The sequence below is a fragment of the Nyctibius grandis genome, chromosome W (genome assembly GCF_013368605.1).
Source record: "Nyctibius grandis isolate bNycGra1 chromosome W, bNycGra1.pri, whole genome shotgun sequence".
In the NCBI taxonomy this organism is placed as follows: domain Eukaryota; kingdom Metazoa; phylum Chordata; class Aves; order Nyctibiiformes; family Nyctibiidae; genus Nyctibius; species Nyctibius grandis.
Window position 1 is genome coordinate 17,124,451 of NC_090694.1, and position 20,593 is coordinate 17,145,043.

Consider the following 20,593-nt stretch of genomic DNA (forward strand, 5'->3'; position numbering starts at 1 on the left):
CCTGGATTTTGGAGAGGAATGGTTGTTTCTGCTTTCCAGTCTCTGCCTGGACTTGTGTCTCTCTGGTGTTGCAAGATCTGGCAGTGCAGTTAAGTGTTTGGTTCTTAAAGGAAAGTTCAAGGTACCTAAAGGTAGGCAAAGATATTGAATCCAGTGCGAGAAGATGAACTGCTCTCATCGGAGTGCAGCACTTCATTTCAGACCCTGTGCTGTCTGGATGTTTTCCTGTGAGTGTACAGTGCCATCAGCAGTGAGGTCTTCATTTGGCCCAAAGCCTGTGCAGCCATTTGGCCACTTCAGTGAAATCAGTTACTCACTTCAGATAAGTTTGAGAGGGGTCAGTTGGAAGGACAAGTGTTGTCCCAGGAGTCTGCAGGGACAGTGTTTGTCTTACATTGTGGTGCTTTCCCTGAAGAAGGAGAACTCGGGACCTTGTGCTCAGGTACTTGTGCTGACAAGGACCAGTCTGTTTGGGTCATGAAGCCTTCAGTCAAACCAAGGATACTTTAAATAGTCACTGTCTTTCCTGAGAGGTAACTTCCTTTGTGTTTTTGTGTCTCTCTCTAGGTATCTGAATTCCACCATGAGAAGTGTCCTCCCAGCCTCTCATGTGCACCCCTACCTGTCCATGGGTAGCACCAGCTTAATTGATGTCCTGAAGAACATTCCTCACCATGGATAGTTCACCTAAACTGACTGGTGAGATGCTGATTGTCCATCACATTCCTCTGGTGCATTGCCAAGTCCCTGATAGACAGTGCTGTTCCATGAGCAAAAGGACCAACCCCTTCTGCCAGCCAGAACTAGGCATTACACAGACCTCTGCCCTTCTGGACAGAGACCTTTCACAAACTGACTCCTTGGTGTACAGCAGCTTTCTCCAGGCCTACGAAACCTCAACAGAGGCCTCAGGCAACAAAGGCGGCAAAGTGAGGGACTTGATTGTCCATAGTGTCAGTAAGCAACACAACCCTTTCCTGCTGAATAAGGGTGAAGACCTCAGCATCTTTGGGGATGACTTGGGTCAAAAATCTTTCCACCTTCACAACTTCCTTGTGGCTGGCAAACCTCCCTTTCATCTGCACGAGCTGGCCTTGCCCCCTTTTCACCTCCATGATCCCAACCACATTGTGAAATCCTGGAACATGGCCAGCTGGGCAGGTGTGGTAGATGGGCAGGAGGACAAAATCAGCAGTGATGAAGTCCAGAAGAGGAGCAATGCGAACCAGTGCCACCAGCCCTCAGAACGCATGGAGCTGGATGAATGCAGCTGCTGTTGTGGCAACTCCTCCAGCTTCTTTTTCAGTGGTGGCGACCAGGACTGGAACCAGAACATGGGTGAATCGCTGAGGAATTGGCATGCCCTGCACAGACGGTCATGCAGGTGTTCCAGCTCAGAGCTCCGGGACTGTCACTGCTACAGTTCATCAAGTCAGTCTGATGTGATTGACCAACGGATGGGCTACATAAGTGACTCTTCCTGCAACAGCTCCAATGGGGTGCTGGTGAACTTCAGTGCTCTCTACAACAAAATGAATGGCCATTCTCAATCTAACCTGAATTCAGCCAACCTGTCCTGTGACTCTTCCTTCTGCAGCCACTCAGATGTGGGAGCTTTTTACCTGGATTTGCATTCATCACCCACAGAATCCAAGATGTCTTGTGAGTCACATCACCCAGAGAGTTTGGGGAAGGTGTGTGGGTGTCAATACTCCTCCTCACCTGTCTTTGATGCTAACTGTAACTCCTATCACCTCCACTGTGAGCCTTGCACTTCAGAGAGCTCAGATCTCGCTGCCTGCTTCCAGAGCCAAGCATGGCTTGTTGTGGCTACTCAGAATTATTATAAGTTAGTCACATGTGACTTGTCTTCCCAGTCATCCCCCAGCCTGGCAGGATCTTCCATAACTAGCTGCTCAGAAGACCATACCAAAGGTAGCCCAGCCCAGCCTGCTAAATACTATCTGTTTAGAAGGCCTGACCTGAGACAAGAAGAAAGTAATGTGGAGTGCAGTGAAGAGGAGGCAAAGGGAGAAGCCACCCAGAACATGACTGAGGGTCAAGTCTATGTGAATGTGTTGCCACCTAACCTCAACACAAGCTGGCAGCGCTCCAGGAGCTATGATCAGAACCTGGACAGGAATCCATCAACAGGCTGGGCTCTTTGGAGCACATGGTGAGCTGTCCAGTCAAGCTGAGTGAAAGTCCAGTAATACCAGTCCAGAGTTCCCCCCCAAAGCGAGTGACATCTTTTGCTGAACTGGCTAAAGGCAGGAAAAAGAACAGCACCTCCCCACCGCTCTGGTCCAGTGGCAATTCCTCCTTGTTCTCCCTTATCCCTGAGACACAGCGGGATTGCCCAACCTTCCTTGAAGAAAGAGCTCGCCGCAGCCAGAGTCTTCCACCCATGCCCTTTGTCCATAGCCTGAACCAGAGCTGCGAGGGCTTCTGTTTGAATCACGCTTTTGGGGACAGCCAGGCTTTGTATTCCACCAAAGACTCAGGCTCCTTTGAGACTGTCCCCAGTGGGCACAGGGCAGGTGAGCAAGCCTCTCTCTCCCTGCTGATGGAGGCAGATGCCAGCTTCTCGGGTAGCTCTACCAGTGGCCATGGACAAAGAGATGTTAGAGCCTGAGCAAATGGTAAGGAGCCAAACTAGGCAGAATGGAGAAGTAAAAAGAAAGGCTGCTTTTTGGGACATGAGGGGAGCAGCAGAGGAACCTGCATGGCGATGGGAGACCAGTGCCTGTGCAGTTTGTTTCCTGGTCTACCACTCCTTGGGACAAAGCTCTGATGTGTTTATATTTCAGACCCAGATCAGTGCAAGTGTCTTGTCCTTGTATTTCTAAAGCCTTTTGAAGTTTTGTGCAAACCTAAGGGAGGACATGGCATTAGCACTCAGGGTCTGTGCAGCTTGGAGGATTGTATCCCTTCCAGGGTGTTGTACTCTCCTAGTCCATAAGCACCACCTGCCTTTAGCTCCCAAGACAGAGATTTGAAGATGCTCAGCAGAGCCACGTTCCCAGCAGATGAAGGGAAGGGAACCATTGAGGAGTTTTTAGCCTTTCTTCTTCAGAGCCACATGGGGCAGAGGTGGGGAGGGAAGAGGCATAGCCAGCAGTCTCCTCTCAATGCAGGGTCAGGGAGCTCACACAGTCTCTTCCAGGACTTACAACATGAGTCCTGCAGAGATTAGAGCAACTGTGTGTCTCTGCTGGAATATCCTGGCCATATCCTCCACAGTGCATTGGATTGCAGCAAAGGTTCCTCTGGAGGGTAATTGTCCCAGCTCCCTCTGCAGGAAAGCCTGTAATATGTGAATTGCTTTCCAACTTGATATTGCCATTACATGTCCTGGTGAGGAAGCTGTGTGACAGCCCCATCAGAGGTACAGCCATTTCTCCAGCATGGCAGGAGACCTCTATCTCTGCCCTAGACAGTTCTTGTACGTGTTTCACAGGTAAGAGCCTGTCTAAAATGGGGCTCTGACCAGACTGCTGCAGTATATAGCCCCTAACATGCCAAGGACCTGACTGTCTCCATTTAATGCCTTGAAAATTTCTGGCAGGAGACAGGAAGAACATGTCATTCATTGCCATGGCAGATGTGGGAGAGATTTTGGCTTTTGGAGCAAGAGGGTTTTTTGTGTATTGTCCTGTTTGTTTATTGAGCCTTGAATGTGCACGCTCAGTGTGGGATAGCGGAGAAGGCAGCTGTGGGAGCATCCCTCTTGGTTTGCAGAGGGAATGCTTGGAAGGAGCGAGAGCTGCTCAGGGAGTGGGAGGAGGGGGCAGATAGGAGCTCTCAGGGCAATATATCCCAGCAGTTCCTGCACCCCCTGCTGTGGTCCCTTCATCTGCACTGTGACAGCAACGCAGGCATTAGCGCTGTGTGGAAAGCTCCTGCCTGCAGCTGGAGATAGAGGCAGAGCTGCCTTGTGCCAGCTGAGAGTAGCATGCAAGCCTAAAGGGTCTGAGAAGGGACTAGAGGAAAAGCAAGCCCTGCTAAAGACTAGCTATAGGGAGAGAGGCCTGGCACACCCCACAGGCAGCAAGTAACACCAGAGCTCTGCTTGGGATGGGTCCTTTGTCCCAGGATTTGTTGTGGGCTGGAGGAGTGGTGGGGAAGGCAAGCCAGAAGCTGCCATGCCACGCTGGGATGTGGTGTGGTGATCAGGGATCCCAGTCATCCCTGTGTGTGCATCCAGTGCTGTGTGTGTTGTGCACTGTGTGCACAGTGTGTCACACTTCAGCTGAGTCCCTCAGGATATTGTGGCCCCCCCCAGGATCTGCAGGCATGCACATGTAGATCAGTCCAGCACATACCCTTAGGAAATCCCTGTCAGTCATTTGCTGAAGGAGATCTGCCTTTTCCAGGGTTGGAAGCTCTTCTTATTCTGCTGTGGGCCTGATTTGGTTGGGAACGTCCTGCTTGGGTCTGGTACAGGCAGGGGGAGGAAAGGAGCTGTGTGCTCAGAGGGAGAACAGTTACAGGAGAAAGAGGAGGGAGGGAGAAGGGGAAGTAAGCGGCTTTTCCGACAGCACTGAGTGCGATGTGGGACACAGAGCTGCGGTGCTATTGCATGTAATGCTTGTGCTCAGTTGGGTGAGTTGGGATAAGAAATCTTACTGTACCTCGGTGCATTGGGCCATGTCTTTGTGGTACTGCCTGGATGGAGGCAGGCCAAGGGCAGGTGCTTGGGGCCATGGCTTGCGCTGTCCTGGGAGCAAGGGATGGGGAAGGGGTGGGAATCTGGTGATCCTACCAGGAGAGAGAAGCCCCTGGTGCAGCGCCCTACTTTCCCAGACAGCTGTCAGCAGCTGGAAACTCTGCATTTGGGGCCACATGTCTTTACCCTGCCAGCTCATGATGTGTGTAACTGGTTCAGACTTGAACCGCTCTGCTTGTGTCACTGGCCTCTAGCTCATCCTCTTCCCGCAGCTGAGAGCAGGGTCTCTTTTGCCTATGATCTGCCAGGCTGATGATTACTGTCCCTCTGCCCATCCTCACACTCTGTCCCCCTTTCTCTCCCCGAAGGTGGTGGCACAGACAGCAAACCTGTGGCACACTACAGCAAGGACCAGCATCCCACGACTCTACCCATCCAGCCCTTTGTTTTCCAGCACCTTTTCAGCAAGCCACCCAAGGCCCATGCTCTGCACAGCCATTTTGCCTCCAGCCTTTCCCAACTCTACACCTTGTCCAGCAACTGGCCTGCCAGCCAGCAGATCTCCAATTCCCAGTCCTCAGCCTCGGCCACCTCGGCAGAGCAGTCGGCGGCAGCGGGGAGCCAAGCCCACAGCATGCTCCTGACCCAACGCTCAGTGAATGGAGCTGCCTCCCGCAATGATGGCTGCATTAAGAAGCCCGCCCCTGAGACAACCCATCCAACCCCCCCTGGGGAGTTACTCCTGTGCAATGCAACGTGCCTTTCTTTCAAAGCATGGACTCCTCTTCCTCACCCACTGCAGAGAGGGCTGAAGAGAGCCAGCCTTCCAGGAGCAGATCCTGCCCTGTCTCTGACAGCCTGCTTCCCGTGAGATCTTCCCCTGCTGTCAGTGCCATGCAGCCCTCCCAAGCTGCTAAAGCCGATGCCCTGAGGCAAAAGGAGAACCCCAAGCCTGTTCCCAAGAAGGAGGCATTGCTGGAGCCAAGCCCACCACTCTCCGAGTACCAATTCCACAGTGGGTCCTTCCTGCCCCTCTCGGTGGACAGTATGCCCATGAGCAGAGGGGGAGGCCGTGCAGATCCCCACTGGAGGAGTGGCAGTGAGACCAGCAGCTCTGGTCCCCTGAGCAGCATGGGAATACGGCCCCTCAATGGTAGGTTCCCATCTGCCAGGACGTGCTAGTCTGGAACGTCTCCAGCTCTCTGGCTACTGCTTCCTATAATACCACCCTCCCTTATAACTGCAGCCCAGGGCAAAATTGCATCTGGGTGCTGCAGCACCCAACAGCCCCCATCATCACTCTGCCTGCAAAAGAAAGTTGTATGCTAAGAGCATGTCCATCCAGTCCCGACTTCTACACTGTGTTGCTGGAGAGGGTAGCATGGGCCTGATGATCTTAGAGCACCCCACACCAGGTGCTTGCACCCCAAACCTGCTCCCTCTTTGCCCGCAGCCATGAGGCCACCCAGGCTCCTGCCCTGCTCTGCCAGGCTGTGGCCTCCACCTCCCTTCATGTATGTATGCTAACATCCTGAAACGCTGCTGGACTTTTAACTAACTTCTTGTCTCTCTTTCTCTGTCCTTCCTCTTTCTCATCTTCTCTCTCCCTGTTTCCCCTCCATGTCCTCCCATCTGCTCACATCCTCCCATCTGGTGCTCACTGCCTATGCTGTTCTAGCAAACCACCTCTCCCCCCAAGCACTGAAGTGGCAGGAGTACAGGCAGAGGAACCCCCTGGGTCTGGATCACATTTCAGGTCTGCCTGGCTTAGCAGGCAGCCTAGACAGGAGGCAGCAAGAGCCCTGGCTGAACCGGGGGAACCCAATCTTTGAGCTCCCTGGAATTCTCAGTACCAGCCATTTCCACTGCAAGTTGCATGGTGCACACCACCTTTCTGCTGGGGGGGTCTTGGGAGGTGACCTTGGGGCTCAGGTTCAGTATCCCAGCTATGCCTGGCTTCATCATTGCTCTGCCTGCTCTGAGTGGGAGGGATGATGCATCTGCTCACAGTGGGGCTGAGGGGTACAAGATGAAGGTGAAAATTGCCTCACTGATGGGTACACTCTGTGGAGCCTCCCTTCTCCACAAGGTGAGAGCAGTCAGGTCTGGCTCTGGGCTGGATTGAAGAGGAAAGTGAATGGCCCAAGAGCCAACTCAGACCTCAGCAAGTGCTCCTGGACTGTGTCCAGCTTGTAGTTCATGCCTCATACAGGAGTTGTGGCACTTGGAGATCTCATGTCTGTGCCCCACCATGTCTGCCCATCTACCCCAACCCTGGCAGCATGCTAGGTGCTGGGCTGTAGCTCTCATGGGGCAGCTGGCAACACTGTAGGGCTCCATGGGGCTCTGTCTTTTCCATGCTCTGCCCTTAAGGTCTTTGTCCTCCAAAACCTATGTAGGAAGGACTGAGAGTGGCAGGCTGCTTTTGGCTGAACCTTTGAGTTCTCCAGGAGGAGCAGAGGGGTCTGTCTGTGGGAGGGAGAGCATTCTTGAGGCCATCCCCAAGTCATGGAGTGAATTCCCCAAAGCTCTACGCCTCACTGCCAACCCAGTTTCTTCATCCCTCCTTCACAGGAAGATGCCTAGCCCAGAGCTGGGGAATCAACCAGGCGGAAATCGAGCACATGAAAGAATTCCTGCAAAAGTCACCCCTTGAAAATAGAGACCATCCCAGGGGACAGGCAGAAGGAATGTAGTTTGTTGCCTGTGGATGCCTGTGTGTGACAAGTAAGGATTCTCTCTGTGCTCTACTTTTGACCCCACTTGCTGGGGCTATCCGCACAGCAGCCCTGAGAGTCTGGTGCGGTGAGGTTTTCCTTAGCACCAGCTCATGAGGGTGAACATCCCACAGCATCTTCCAGTGCCCAGGGGCCCCCAGTCAAGCTGGAGCTAGATGTTGGGTGGGCTGTGGGGTTGAACTCTACAGGCTCATGTTGCAAACCATTTCTGGAAGAGTAACAAGCCTGTAGCTTTGCTGTCTTGGACAGGCTGGTGTGAAGACTCCTGCTGGTGCAGGTTGCTTCTGGGAAAAGCAAACAATGTGGGAGAGGCTTTGGTATAAGGGCTTGGGGCTGATCCTTCTACTCCCTGTCTTGGCCCTACAGGGCAGTCTATGAGGCAACTCCAGCTTACCTACACTGACTTCTTCCCTGACTACTTCTCACTAGTAGAGAAACCCCCCGCTGAGTTCTGCCTCTCCCCAGAAGGCAACACAGAGTCAATCTCCATTGACCTGCTGCAGAAGAAGGGTGAGTCCGTGCATCTCGTGATAGTGGAGGAGGGTGTGGTGTAGTGCAGCATAAGGCAAATGGTGCTTCTCTCTGTCTCATCTCATCTCTGTAGACATAATGGTTTCTTTCCCTGCCCTTCTTTACTATAGCATCATAACTACATGTCCCCCTGGACTGATGGCTGTTTCCACGGCAGGTTCTTGCATTCTCTGCACCATGCCACGTGCAATGGAGTATGTTTGAGCTGCTTGTCCCAGGAAGTATGATTAGAAAGGATCTTAAGTCCACAAGAAAGGGCAGAGAGAGCAGGCAGGCACAGGAGTATGACCCTAAGGCAGGGCATGCTGCCACTCCTGTCTCAGTATACAAGGGGAGACCTGTGAATCTGTGTGGTGTTGCAGATGTGCTAGCCTGAGATTTTGTAATTTAGGAAAAAAGTCTGTTGGGTCCTACATGGTAAAGCATTTATGTAAAAGGGTGGGAGAAAGGATTCCAAAGTAGGACAAGATATGGCTGTGATGAGACCCATGGTAGAGGCAAGCTTGGGGACTGGGTTGTTGACAGCTGCCTCGGTAATCATGTCAGAGGCAAGGGATGTGCAGAAAGGTTCCCATGCCTTTGCCAGCCATGTGTTGGTGATTACCAGATAGCAGCCTTCCCCTCTATTCCACTTCTGTTCTTGCATCAGTAGATGAGGGCAGGGCTGTGGATGTAGTCTATCTAGACTTCAGTAAGGCATTCGACACTGTCTCCCACAGCATCCTCCTAGACAAACTAGCTGCCCGGGGCTTGGATGGGTGGACTCTTCGATGGGTTAAAAACTGGCTGGATGGCCGAGCCCAGAGAGGGGTGGTGAATGGGGCAAAGTCCAACTGGCAGCTGGTCACTAGCGGTGTTCCCCAGGGCTCAGTTCTGGGACCGGTGCTGTTCAATATCTTTATAGATGATCTAGACATAGGGATTGAGTGCACCCTCAGTAAATTTGCAGATGACATCAAGCTGGGTGGGAGTGTCTATCTGCTGGAGGGTAGGAAGGCCCTACAGAGGGATCTGGACAGGTTAGATAGATGGTCCGAGACCAACGGCATGAGGCTCAACAAGAACAAGTGCTGGGTCTTACACTTTGGCCACAACAACCCCATGCAGCGCTACAGGCTGGGGGAAGAGTGGTTAGAGAGCGGCCTGGCAGAAAGAGACCTGGGGGTGCTGATCGACAGCTGGCTAAACATGAGCCAGCAGTGTGCCCATGTGGCCAAGGCGGCCAATGGCATCCTGGCCTCTATTAGGAATAGTGTAGCCAGCCGGTCTAGGCAAGTGATCGTCCCTCTATACTCGGCACTGGTGAGGCCGCATCTTGACTACTGTGTCCAGTTCTGGGCCCCGCACTTCAAGAAAGATGTTGAGGTGTTGGAGCGAGTCCAGAGGAGGGCGACCAAGCTGGTGAAGGGTCTGGAGGGTCTGACCTATGAGGAACGGCTGAGGGAGCTGGGGTTGTTTAGCCTGGAGAAGAGGAGGCTCCGAGGTGACCTTATTGCAGTCTACAACTACCTGAAGGGAGGTTGTAGTGAAGTGGGAGTCAGCCTCTTCTCCCAGGCAACTAGTGATAGGACAAGAGGACATAGCCTCAAGCTTCGCCAGGGGAGGTTCATGTTGGACATTAGGAAGAATTTCTTCTCCGAAAGGGTTATTAGACATTGGAATGGGCTGCCCAGGGAGGTGGTGGAGTCACCATCTCTGGATGTATTTAAGAAAAGACTGGACATGGCACTTAGTGCCATGGTCTAGTTGACATGGTGGTGTCAGTGCAATGGTTGGACTCAATGATCCTAGAGGTCTCTTCCAACCTGGTTGATTCTGTGATTCTGTGGTCATACTGATGCAGATGTCAGATTACCCACCACTGGCTTGTTACTGAAAGTCATTACATAGCTTGCCAAATGCATGGCTTCTGCCCTGCCACCCTGTAAGATAAAAGCAGCAAAAGACTCATTGTCTCAGACCCCATCTCTGCTCCCTCAAGGGATGATGCGTGGAGGTGATGGTCTGTGTCCCTTGGGAACATTGACAGGGTATCTTATGCTTCAGCCATTTCTAAAGGTTGTCATACTATTGGGCTTATATGTGAGTGTTGGAGCCAGCAGGGATAGATTTGGTGAGGAGTTAGGAGGGGTTCTGCATGTTTTTGGCAGAGAGCTGACATGAGCTGATCATGTCGCCAGAGAGGGCATGTGTGCTGACGTGGGCTTGAAATGCCCCTGTCTGATTTATTCATTAAGTGTTTGGTCAGGGTCTGTCCTAGAAGCCCCTCGGGCAGCTCTCTGACTCTTTCTTTCCCTCTAGGTCTGGTGAAGGCAATCAACACTGCTGTTGACCTGATTGTGGCTCACTTTGGAACCAGCAGGGATCCAGGGGTGAAGGTAAGTCTTGCTTTCAGTATGGCTTCTCAACATCATGAGTGACATGAAGAGGATGGAGAAAGATTGCCTCTCTATTCTCTTCCAGTTAAAAAACTACAGGGTATCCAATGAAGCTAGTACTACCAAGAACAAAACAAACAAAGGCAATGGTACATCATGCAGCAAATAGTAAATCTGTGACAATTCTTGCTGTATGATGCTGGGGATGCTAAAAGGTTATGTGGATTTAAGGGAAGATCAGAAAAATGCAGGGAAGGGAAATTAATTGAATCTACTAAATATGTAGAAATCATGTCCAGCTTAGGTAGTCTCTGAGTTGAAAGTAGTTGTAGGCTGGGAGAGTATTAAGGGGAAGTATCATTATATGTTTGCTCTGGTTTGACTCTTTCTTATGTACTTACTTATGGCTCTTTATAAGAGAGAATATCAGGCCAACTGGACTTCTGGTCTGATGCAGTACACCAGCTCTTTTTTCTCATATAGTGGAGAGCTGTGTTTCCCTCCTCCACCCATCCAGTGATTCTGTTCCGGCACTGACGCCAGGGCATAGTGCAGTGTCCTCAGTCCCTTGATGTCTCACAGGGCTCCGTAACAATAAAAAAGTGCGTCAGTCATTGCCCATCTGGGACAGTTGGGCTTCCCCTATAGCCCTTACTATGAACCCACTAGCTTCAGAGTTCATCTAGGTTGCCGATGGGGCTGTCTGTCTTTGGCCTGTGCTCCCTTCATCTCCCATTTCTGGAATAACACAGTGTCATCCTTTAGGCCCAACCAGCAACTAAATACCACGCAGCCACTCGCTCACTCCTCCCCCCTGGTGGGATGGGGAGGAGAAAATATAAGGAAAAGCTCGTGGGTCGAGACAAGGACAGGGAGGGATCACTCACCAATTATGGTCACAGGCAAAACAGACTCGACTTGGGGAAAAAATCAATTTAATTTGTTACCAATCAAATCGGAGTAGGATAATGAGGAAAAAAAAACAGATCTTAAAAACACCTTCCCCCACCCCTCCCTTCTTCCCCAGCTCAAGTTACTTTGCTCCCGAGTCCTCTACCTCCTCCGCCTCGAGCGGTGCAGGGGGACGGGGAATGGGGGTTGCAGTCAGTTCACCACACATTGTCTCTGCCGCTCCTTCCTCCTCAGCGGGGAGGACTCCTCACACTCTTCCCCTGCTCCAGCGTGGGTCCCTCCCATGAGGTGCAGTCCTTCATGGACAGACTGCTCCAGCGCAGGCTTCCCACAGGGTCACAGCCTCCTTCGGGCGCAACCACCTGCTTTGGCGTGGGGTCCTCCACGGGCTGCAGGTCCCTATCTGCTCCACCGTGGTCCTCCATGGGCTGCAGGGGGACAGCCTGCTGTCTCACCATGGGCTGCAGGGGAATCTCTGCTCTGGTGCACCTCCTCCCCCTCCTTCTTCTCTGACCTTGGTATCTGCATAGGTGTTTCTCTCACATCCCGCTCCTCTCTCCGCTACAGGTCTTCCTAGCAGGTGTTTTTTTTTTCCCTTCTTAAATATGCTATCACAGAAGCGCTACCACCGTCGCTGATTGGCTCAGCCTTGGACAGAGGTGGGTCCGACTTGGAGCTGGGGAACCTTCTAGCAGCTTCTCACAGGAGCCACCCCTGTAGCCCCTCCCCCACTACCAAAGCCCTACTACACAGACCCAACACACACAGGCAGAGCAAGCTCATTTCTGTTTGTATCAGCCAGTGTTTGCAGTCCTGTGACACTAAGCATCTTTGTGGTGCCTCCTCTCAAAGCTGAATGCTCTGCTTCAGTCGAAGGGACTCTGGGGCAGCAATGTGACACTGGACATGACAACTGCCCTGGAGTGCCATCCCCAAGGAGAAACCTGACTGGGACAGATTCCAAGCCCATTCAATCTTATCTCGGAGCCCAGGGTAATTTGCCCCTAATTACAATTGTTGCAGATGCAGAGATTGCTGTGCAGCATAACCAGAGCTGTTTGTATTTCCACAGCTTTTGAAAGCTTCACTGTGAATTTCCTATTCTTGCAGTGTTGGTTTGGGGAATAATCGCAACATTCCATTACTTTACTTGCCAGACAACACTGTGGTTTTGATCTGGGGTTTCATTATGCATCAGTGTGCCAAGGGCTGATCATTCACCTGTCAAAAGGCAGCACCCGTCCCTGATGCTCCCACACTCAATGGATCTGGCAGGATTATTCCTGACCCAGAAGTTCAGTCTCAGTTCAGGACCTTTGTGGACCTGTGCGAACTGGCCAGTGTAATTCCAGCTCAGCTGGTGAAATCTGTGCCCTGAACACAACTGCCTGAGACCACCGACATGATGTGCAAGGCCTGGGGCTGACCCCTTTGGATAGACCCCTTGGCAGCTCAAGGACTGTATACAGCAGAATATGTCCCTGCTCTGGTGCTGCTGGGCTCTTACATGCTTCCTCACCTCAACCTGGGCTCTGTCTATCCATTTTGCCCTCATCCTGTTTATTTATAGTAATCCCTAGGAATTATAGCTCTGCATGTCACTGAGTTAAGTGTTCCTTAACCCCTCAGTACTGGAAGTTCCTATGTCGCTTGCTGCTTCCTACTTCAAAAATAGCAACAAGAAAATCTACAGCAGCAGCAGAAGCCCCTACTCTCTTCTTCCTTCAGCAGAATAGCCTTGTTATACCCATAGGGAGAACTGGGCATCCCTTCTAACTGGGGCATCCTCTTCTCAAGCTGGGATATTCTCTTCCCAAGCTGTTGCCTCATCCCAGCCTGGGGCAGACCTTGCAGGAAGCAACCCAGAATTGGGTATGAGGCAGCAGGGGTGAAGGGGAAGAGCCTGCCTGTTCAAGGAGCTGCTGAACATCATTGTGGCCTGAATATTGCTTGCTGGGTGTCTGTAGTAGGCAAGTAGGACTGGACTGTTCGCATGCATCTGTACCTTGTAGAGCAGTTACCAACCCAACTCTCTCCCTGTTGCCTGTTCTCCCTTAGGTCAAACTTGGGAATAGCTCCGTGAGCCCCAACATAGGGCATCTCATCCTGAAATACCTGTGCCCTGCTGTCTGGGACATCCTGAGTGACGGGCTCAAGGCTTATGTCCTGGACATGATCATTGGCCAGAGGAGGAACATCCCCTGGAGTATGGTGGAGGCATCCACCCAGCTAGGTATGGAGGATGTGCAGCAACGCCCATCGCTCTGTGGTACTCCTGTGTTGTGGCTGGGAGGTGCTGGGGAAGGTTGACTATAAGGATGGGGATGAAGAATAATACCTGGCTTCCTGCGCGGAACAAGGTGCACCTTGACCTTCTTTTGCAAGGTGGGAGAGCCACTGCTCTATTCTGTCTAAATATTTATTGTCATTTTCCCTGAAATTTCTAAATTCTCCTATAACAGCCCCTAGCAATGAAAAAAAAAAAAAAAAAAAGAGAAAAAAACCCCTAAAAGAATGCCCTTTTCCCTTCTCTAAGTTTCCGGGGTGTTTCTAGACCTTCATCTTTAGCCCTGCACAGCTACTGTATAAGGCAGAGCTGTGCTCTAGCCTGGTCTGTAAGAAAATTTGCACACACAGCTCACTTGGCTCAAGCATGCCCACATCGCCTGCACCCTCTGCTAGCACCAATCTGCACCCTGGATTGTGGCAGTGGCTACCATCCAGGAGAACTCCTTGCTGAGGTTACAGATGGCAGGGCCACACCGATTTCTGCATCACGAAGAGCTTCCATCCAGGGCTGGGAAGCCTCCTAGCCCGTTTGTGGCAAATCTCCAGCTCTGGGGTTATCTCTGTGATTGCAGACACCCCAAATTATAACCACCCACCATAATATTCTGTTTACCTGCTGATTCAGAGCTGAGGGCCATGATTGTCCATGACGTGTGGGAGACAGGTCCCTGGGGTACTTTCATCCATTGAAACTCTCCCAAAGTTTTGGAGTGGCAGTCTGGGACAGACAACTTTGCCCCTTGTGAAGTCTAATTGTTGGGATGGAGTGAACTCATCTTGATGATTGGTAGAGGGGCAATGCACATATGGGCATGGGCACCCAGCCAACTTCTGTCTTTGCCTTGATGCTCCTTCCTGTGATGCTGTTTTGGCTTTGCTGACCACAACTAATCTCAACATTTTGCTTCTCTCCATAGGCCCCTCTACCAAGTTGCTGCACAGCCTCTATAGCAAGATCAGCCGGTACACGGAGCTTACCAACCACACCATGAGGTTCAATGCATTCATCTTTGGCCTCCTCAAGTAAGCAGGCTTCCTGGGCTGACTGCATGTCACTGTCCAGGGCTGGCAGCAGGTGCTGGTCCTTGACTGCAAGCAGGCACAGTTGCCAATGAAAAGACTTAAGAAACCTGGGAAGCCACTCCCCAGCTGTAGGTGAGTGAAGGAAGAAGCTGTGAGCCTCAGGGAACTCCAGAAGGATCAAAACCTACCCCTACCAGGCCAGAACTGAGAAGGGCTGGCTGTAGCCCACTGAAGAACATTGTCAGCTTGTTTTAGCCCCAAAACATTAGGTGGGAAGAGTGAGTCTGTCAGGGTCCATATAGGGATAAACATAAAATACGCATAAATTACTCCTGAAAATGCCTGCTTAAATCACTGCTTCCTGGAGCTGCAGTGAATCACAGTGCATGAGGCTTTGAAGGAGAAATTGCCCTGGTTCAGGACTCAAGGCTGACCCTTCCAGATTGGATAAGGAGTGTGCACACTACACTCTGTGTTAAACAGAAGGCGGTTGTAGTAAAGGAATGAATGCTGTTAGGATGGTATTTCCTCGCTCCTCTCCAGTGGTCAGCAAGAGCTCTGACAGTGGCAACAGAGTCTCCAAGATCTCTAAATGTTGGGGGACCCTTACAAGCAGGAGCAAGCTCTGCCCTGCTCTCCCTACCCAGGATGGCCCAGCTCTCCCCTGCTGGCACAGGGTGCCAGCATATTTCGGGCCAAGCCTGCAGCAATGGTCTCATGTTTGTAGATGATTTGCCTCTTTCACATGAGCCCTTCTCAGCAAAGCTAAGCTCTGCCAAGGACATAGGAGCTAAATGGTGAGGAAAGTTGCTGGAAACATGGTTGTTAGGGGTTATGGTTGCACAATGCCTCATGTAAAGCAAACTGGCTCTGTGACAGGCTGGGTGGCTGTGGTCAGTGCATGCTGATGGGAGTGAGCCATTGTCCTTTCACTAGGTCTTAAGGTTCACAGGGCTATGCTGTGTAAATGCCCTTTTCCAGCCACACTTCTTGTAGAACAGCTAGGATGAAGGGGGTGAATTGATTTTTACTTTTTCTTTGTTTCCCCACTTGTTTTCACTTTCTGCAGTATCCAGTCCTTGGAGTTCTGGTTCAACCACCTCTACAACCATGAAGGTAAGAGCCTGAGGGCTGCAGGATGCAGTGGGGGCCAAATTCTGCACAATGTAGAGCACAGATCTAAGCTCTGGGGCACGCATGTCTCTTGTTGGTCTCTCAGCCTGGGCTGCTCCCCTCTGCTCTGAGCTGAAGGACTAGACTATACACAGTCCCACTGTATGTGTTGCTGGAGGGCTGCTCAGGTAAAGGGAGCGAGGTGGAAGTCAAAGCTCCATGCAGCTTCCTCTACCTGAGCTGTGGAGAGCCTGGTCAGCCATGTCCTTCCCAGCTGCAGATAGTACCCAAGGTTATCACCTCCAATGCAGATCCCTCAATCTACCTGCAGGAGACCAGCTCTAACCCTCCCCAAATTTCTGCATTCCCTGCCTGGTGCCCGAGAGCTTCATATGGCTGGAGGTGTGAACACTTAGCTGAAACCCTTCAGGCGTGGGAAATGGAAAGGAAAACCTCCTGGCAAATGAAAAGCAGATTTTACTGGATGTATCTATTTTTTCAACCAGAAATGTTTCTGGAGTGTACAGATAACCCAGCAGCAACGACCAAGCTGCCAGATGCTTAGAAGCAGCATGACTAAGTAAGTGCTAAGTGCACAGTGAGACAGACACCCTCGATCTGGTGGATCCCCTGAGAGTGCTGCTGGCTCAGCCTGTGCTCAGCCCAGTATCTTCTGGCAGGTTTGGGGGCTGACAGCAGACATTTCTCGGGTCTGTGTGTGCAGTCAGCACTTCTCTCTGGAGCAGACAGGAAAATAGACTTGCCTTTGTACTAAGCAGTGTGGCAAGAGAAAGCACCCTGTTTTTCTGGAGCAGAAGATGACCATCTGTTTCAAGCCATCATTAAGAGCTGGAAGTGTGAGCAATGGCTAGGGCTGTCAGGACACAGAAGGTTAGGCAAAGGGGTTGGAGATAAGGTGCAAGTCCTGTCTATGGTGTAAGTTTGTTATCTCACTGGGACCAAACGGCCACAAATTCTGTTCCCAACTCTCTCCCTGGGAGTGAGACCTGACAACAAAGCTGGCGGGGGGACACTGCAGATGTGGTCAAATGAAGTGAAGGATGAATGCTGCAGATGATAGAAATGCTAGTTCGTTTTCTTAGGATCCACAGTTCAGCCCAGCCAGATCCCTGGAAAGACTGTATTCAGCTGTCCCTGACACCTCTCTCTCTGCAGGGGACTGGTACTGGCCAGATCTGCAGCTCCTTGTTCATCTCCAGGAGGTGGGGAAAAGAATCTTAATGTGTACCAACCCTATTTGATGCTCTTTATTTGCACCCTCCTCCCATGGCATTTGTGGCAGAGGTCATCCTGGTGGATAGTCTGACAGGCAGGTCCTGGCTGCAGGCATGACTGGAAGCAGGACCTGGGCCAGTTTGCCCAGAGCTCACAGAGCATCTGGTACTCCCTGGCCCAGTGCTGAGCCTTACACTGCAGCCACAGCTGTGACCAAAAACTAGTATTCAATTCCTTTCCCCATAGCTTCAGCAGCTTCTTGGTGGCTTGACAAAGGTGGCAAGGGCCTCTCATCTAATTAAATGTCTCTTGCCCTACAGATATCATCCTGGCACACTACCAGCCAGTAGGCTTCTTGTGCCTGTCTCATAGCGTGTGCCAGCCTCTTTTCGAGGAGTTCCTGCTCCAGCCTCTCTCCCTGCTACCCTTCAACCTAGACCTCCTTTTTGAGCACCACCTGATGCAGATGGGCAAAGAGCAGCAGCAGCAAAAGGAGTTGCTGCGTGTGAAGCAGGACCTGCTGCTTTCCACACACTCCACCCTGCAGCTGATGTGGATGCAGGGCAGCAGTGAGGATCCTTACGGCTGCAGCACTGCCCCTGAAGCATGCAAAGTGGGTGCCAGAGATGATGATGTCTCACCAGGCCGCAGCCCCCAGCAAACTGTGAGTGAGAGGGTCAAGGGGGTGGGGGCTCCTGCAGAGATGGCAACAGGGAGGAAGAGTGGAGGAAAGTGCAAGAGAGCATGTGGGAGGGGAAGAAGGGCAAGCAGGCAGTCTGGTGGTACCAGCTCATGCAGAGCTCTCAGATTTACATCGAGGGCTCAGCCGAAGGCTCGAAGTTCATCCGCTACGAGAAGAAGGCGGCAGCTTTGAATGCTGTGCCCAGGTCAGTGGAGACCTGCAAGGCACAACCCCTCCGCAAAGGGGTGGTGGAGGATGCAGAGGCTGAGGGTACCTTGGAGGAGAGGCCCAAGGCTGCCAGCAAGCCAAGTCCTGAAGCTGTGGAAGAGCCCTTGGAAAAGCCCCAGCAGGTACCGGTCAGCAAAGAGATGAAGGGATGGAGCTGGCCCTTCTGGATGGGCAGCCCCCCAGACCTGGTGCTTACAGAGCTGAAGCGCAGCAAGGAAAAGGATACTGGGACTCAGCAAAGAGTGGGCGTAGCAGCAGCAGCCCCCCAAGAGGAGAGCAGCATCAGTGCATCAAAGGGCAGCCAGCCCATCAAGTGGGGACACTTGTTTGGGTCCAGGAAGGTGCAAAAATGGCCCATGCAGCTTAACAGGTAGGGATGGGGCTGGGGAAGGCTGGCTAACCTGGGGTTGCAGAAGTGCAGGTGGAAGTCAGGTCAATAGCCAACCACTGGGCTACACCGTGGTGGTATATCAGAGGCAGTGTGTGAACAGAGAGGTTACCCCTGCCCAGCCCTGCCTGCCTGCCCGCCCACACCACCGTTTCCCTCCTCAGCTCCCACCCTTGCTCAATCTTCTGCCTGAGCTCTACCACTGCCTCTGCTCCTAAGCTCCCTCTCCGCAGGAAGAGCCCCTGCTGCACCACCCCCATCATCACCTCATCCCTCCCAAAAACACATACTAAGTGAGAGCAAAACATGGAGCCATCCCTGTTGCTCACAACGGGTGAGGAGGAGGCGTGAAGTTGCCCCCACATTGCCTCTCCATCTGCACCCTTCTTGCTTCTATGGCCACTGGAAATGTCCTTCCCAGTCTAGGCCATGGTGTGTCTGGAGGATGCTGAGCTCTCCCCACCAGGAGACAGCCTGGGGACCACAGTGCACTTTGTGCATGGAGCCAGACCTCTAAAGCATGACCTTGCCATGAGAGCAGCTGCTCCTTGCCCCTGGGTATGCTCCCCTGCCACTACCTGCTTCTATCTCCTTCTTGCAGGTTGCCCTCCGGCTGGCTGAGCTTGGACAAATCCATGTTCCAGCTGGTGGCCCAGAAGGTCGGGGCAAGCATGTGGCGAGAAGCAGCCCCTGAGCCAGAGCCCTCCCAGCCAGAGCCACCTGAAATGCCCCCCAAGACATGGCCAGCCTGGGGGCTGTCTGCCCACCCTCCCTGGTGAGCGATGTCACGTGGCTGTCCTGCAGGTGCTGGGACATGGTGGGTTGGGGTTGGCATGGCTCTGCTTGTTGTGGTTCACCTGACCCCCTTTGTACTCATGGACCAGGGGACAGTTCAGGGCAGTGACACAGCTTGTCCACCCCAACTCTGCAATCTGCAGGCAATGAGGAGCTGGGGGGGGATGCAGCTGAGAGCCTGTCTGGGGAGGGAGGCAGGGGGTGTATTCCTCACTCTTCTGTGCCCACAGTGGTCCCTGGGCTTCAGTGGGGTGAGTGTGCTGTGGCAAGTTAACCCTTCCTCCCCTCCCTCTGTCTGCAGTGAGGTGAAAGCTCTTTGCCATCACATTGCCACTGAGGCAGGACAGCTGAGCTTCAACAAGGGGGATATCCTGCAGGTCATCTCCAAGGTAGACAGTGACTGGCTGCAGTGCAGCCTCGGCTCTGAGAAGGGACTGGTGCCCATCATGTACATCACCCACCCAGCGGACGAGGACTATTGATGTGACTGGGAGGCCAAGCGCAGTACTGTGGGCTGCTGAGGCTCATCTGGGGAAGCCCACCCTGCCAGAGGAACAGACACAGCTTCTTGCTAGTTTCTTACCATTACAGAATACAGTAACCATAGGTGGTTCCTTCTTCCTCCTTGTGCAGCTGCCAAAGGCTGACTTGGCCCCTGGGGCCTTCTGCAAGCTGCACCTCATATTGTCAGGCATTGCTGTGCATGCAGCCACACCAGGGACCATCTGAGCCCCCTCCACCCCCTGCCATCTCCAGCACCTGTAGGCCATGGACTCGTACATAGCAGGAACCCAAGCAGTCCCTGCCAGGGCAGTGCTGCCTCGCTGCATGGCTCAGTTTCATGCTGGAGGGTGCAGGATGCTGGTCATCCCCTCCCCAGGGGTGGCAGTGCAGTCTGCAGCCTTCAGCATCCCTGGCATCATCAGCCACAGGGGTGGGAGCACTGTGTGTTGGCAAGGTCTCTGCAAGGCTGGGCTTATGGGTTGCGTTGTGTCTTGAAGGGAGGCTGCAAGGTAGACTCCCCTACACTGGAGCAGCCCTGTCCTAATGTGTAATAGCAGTGACTGGTGGGTTGTACTGGGCCAAGTGGCCTGGCACTGCCACACTGCAGGACCTGGGGCTGTGCCTGGCCACAGCCAAGGGAGGGGGACAGAGTACGTATGTGCGTGCGGAGCAAAGGGGTGTGTGGAATCGTGAGGAAGGAGCATGGATGTTCAGTGTTACATAGGTCCAGGATGGGTAGAGCCACTCTGTGCGGAGATGGGTGCTTTGGGGGGTGGCTCCATGCCCTCCATTCTGAGCAGGGAGACAGTGCCTAGGATGCCCTGGGATGCTCAGTGGAGAGGGGGTGGGAGGGGAGGGGAGGGGAGGGGGTGAGGGCAGAGTCCCTGACTGGGATAGGGATGCTCTTTGGAGTTTGGGGCAGTGCTCCCAGCAGGTAGAGCAGAGGGGTGCTCCCAGAAGGAGCTGGGGAGATGGGGAGGGATGGATGGTGCTCCCCTTGGCATAGGGTTTCTGGTCTTGCTGAGCAGTGCTGTGGGATGGGGAGGGGGGGGGGCGAGTGTTGTGTATGAGCACAAGGGGCTGCTGGGCGTCCTGGGGTCCTCGGTA

At 52.8% G+C, this 20,593-nt stretch overlaps 1 protein-coding gene across 1 annotated transcript; it reads left to right on the plus strand.

The window, feature by feature from the left end:
• Nucleotides 1-674: 674 nt before the first annotated feature.
• Nucleotides 675-19,464, plus strand: LOC137675767 (AP-4 complex accessory subunit RUSC2-like). Its single transcript, XM_068421981.1, is given in 14 exon segments — nt 675-2,145; nt 2,148-2,642; nt 5,038-5,403; nt 5,406-5,822; nt 6,348-6,548; nt 7,774-7,917; nt 10,240-10,316; nt 13,287-13,461; nt 14,435-14,540; nt 15,610-15,656; nt 17,210-17,578; nt 17,581-18,169; nt 18,789-18,962; nt 19,284-19,464. Coding segments are annotated over 14 exon segments (4,812 nt in total).
• Nucleotides 19,465-20,593: the final 1,129 nt, after the last annotated feature.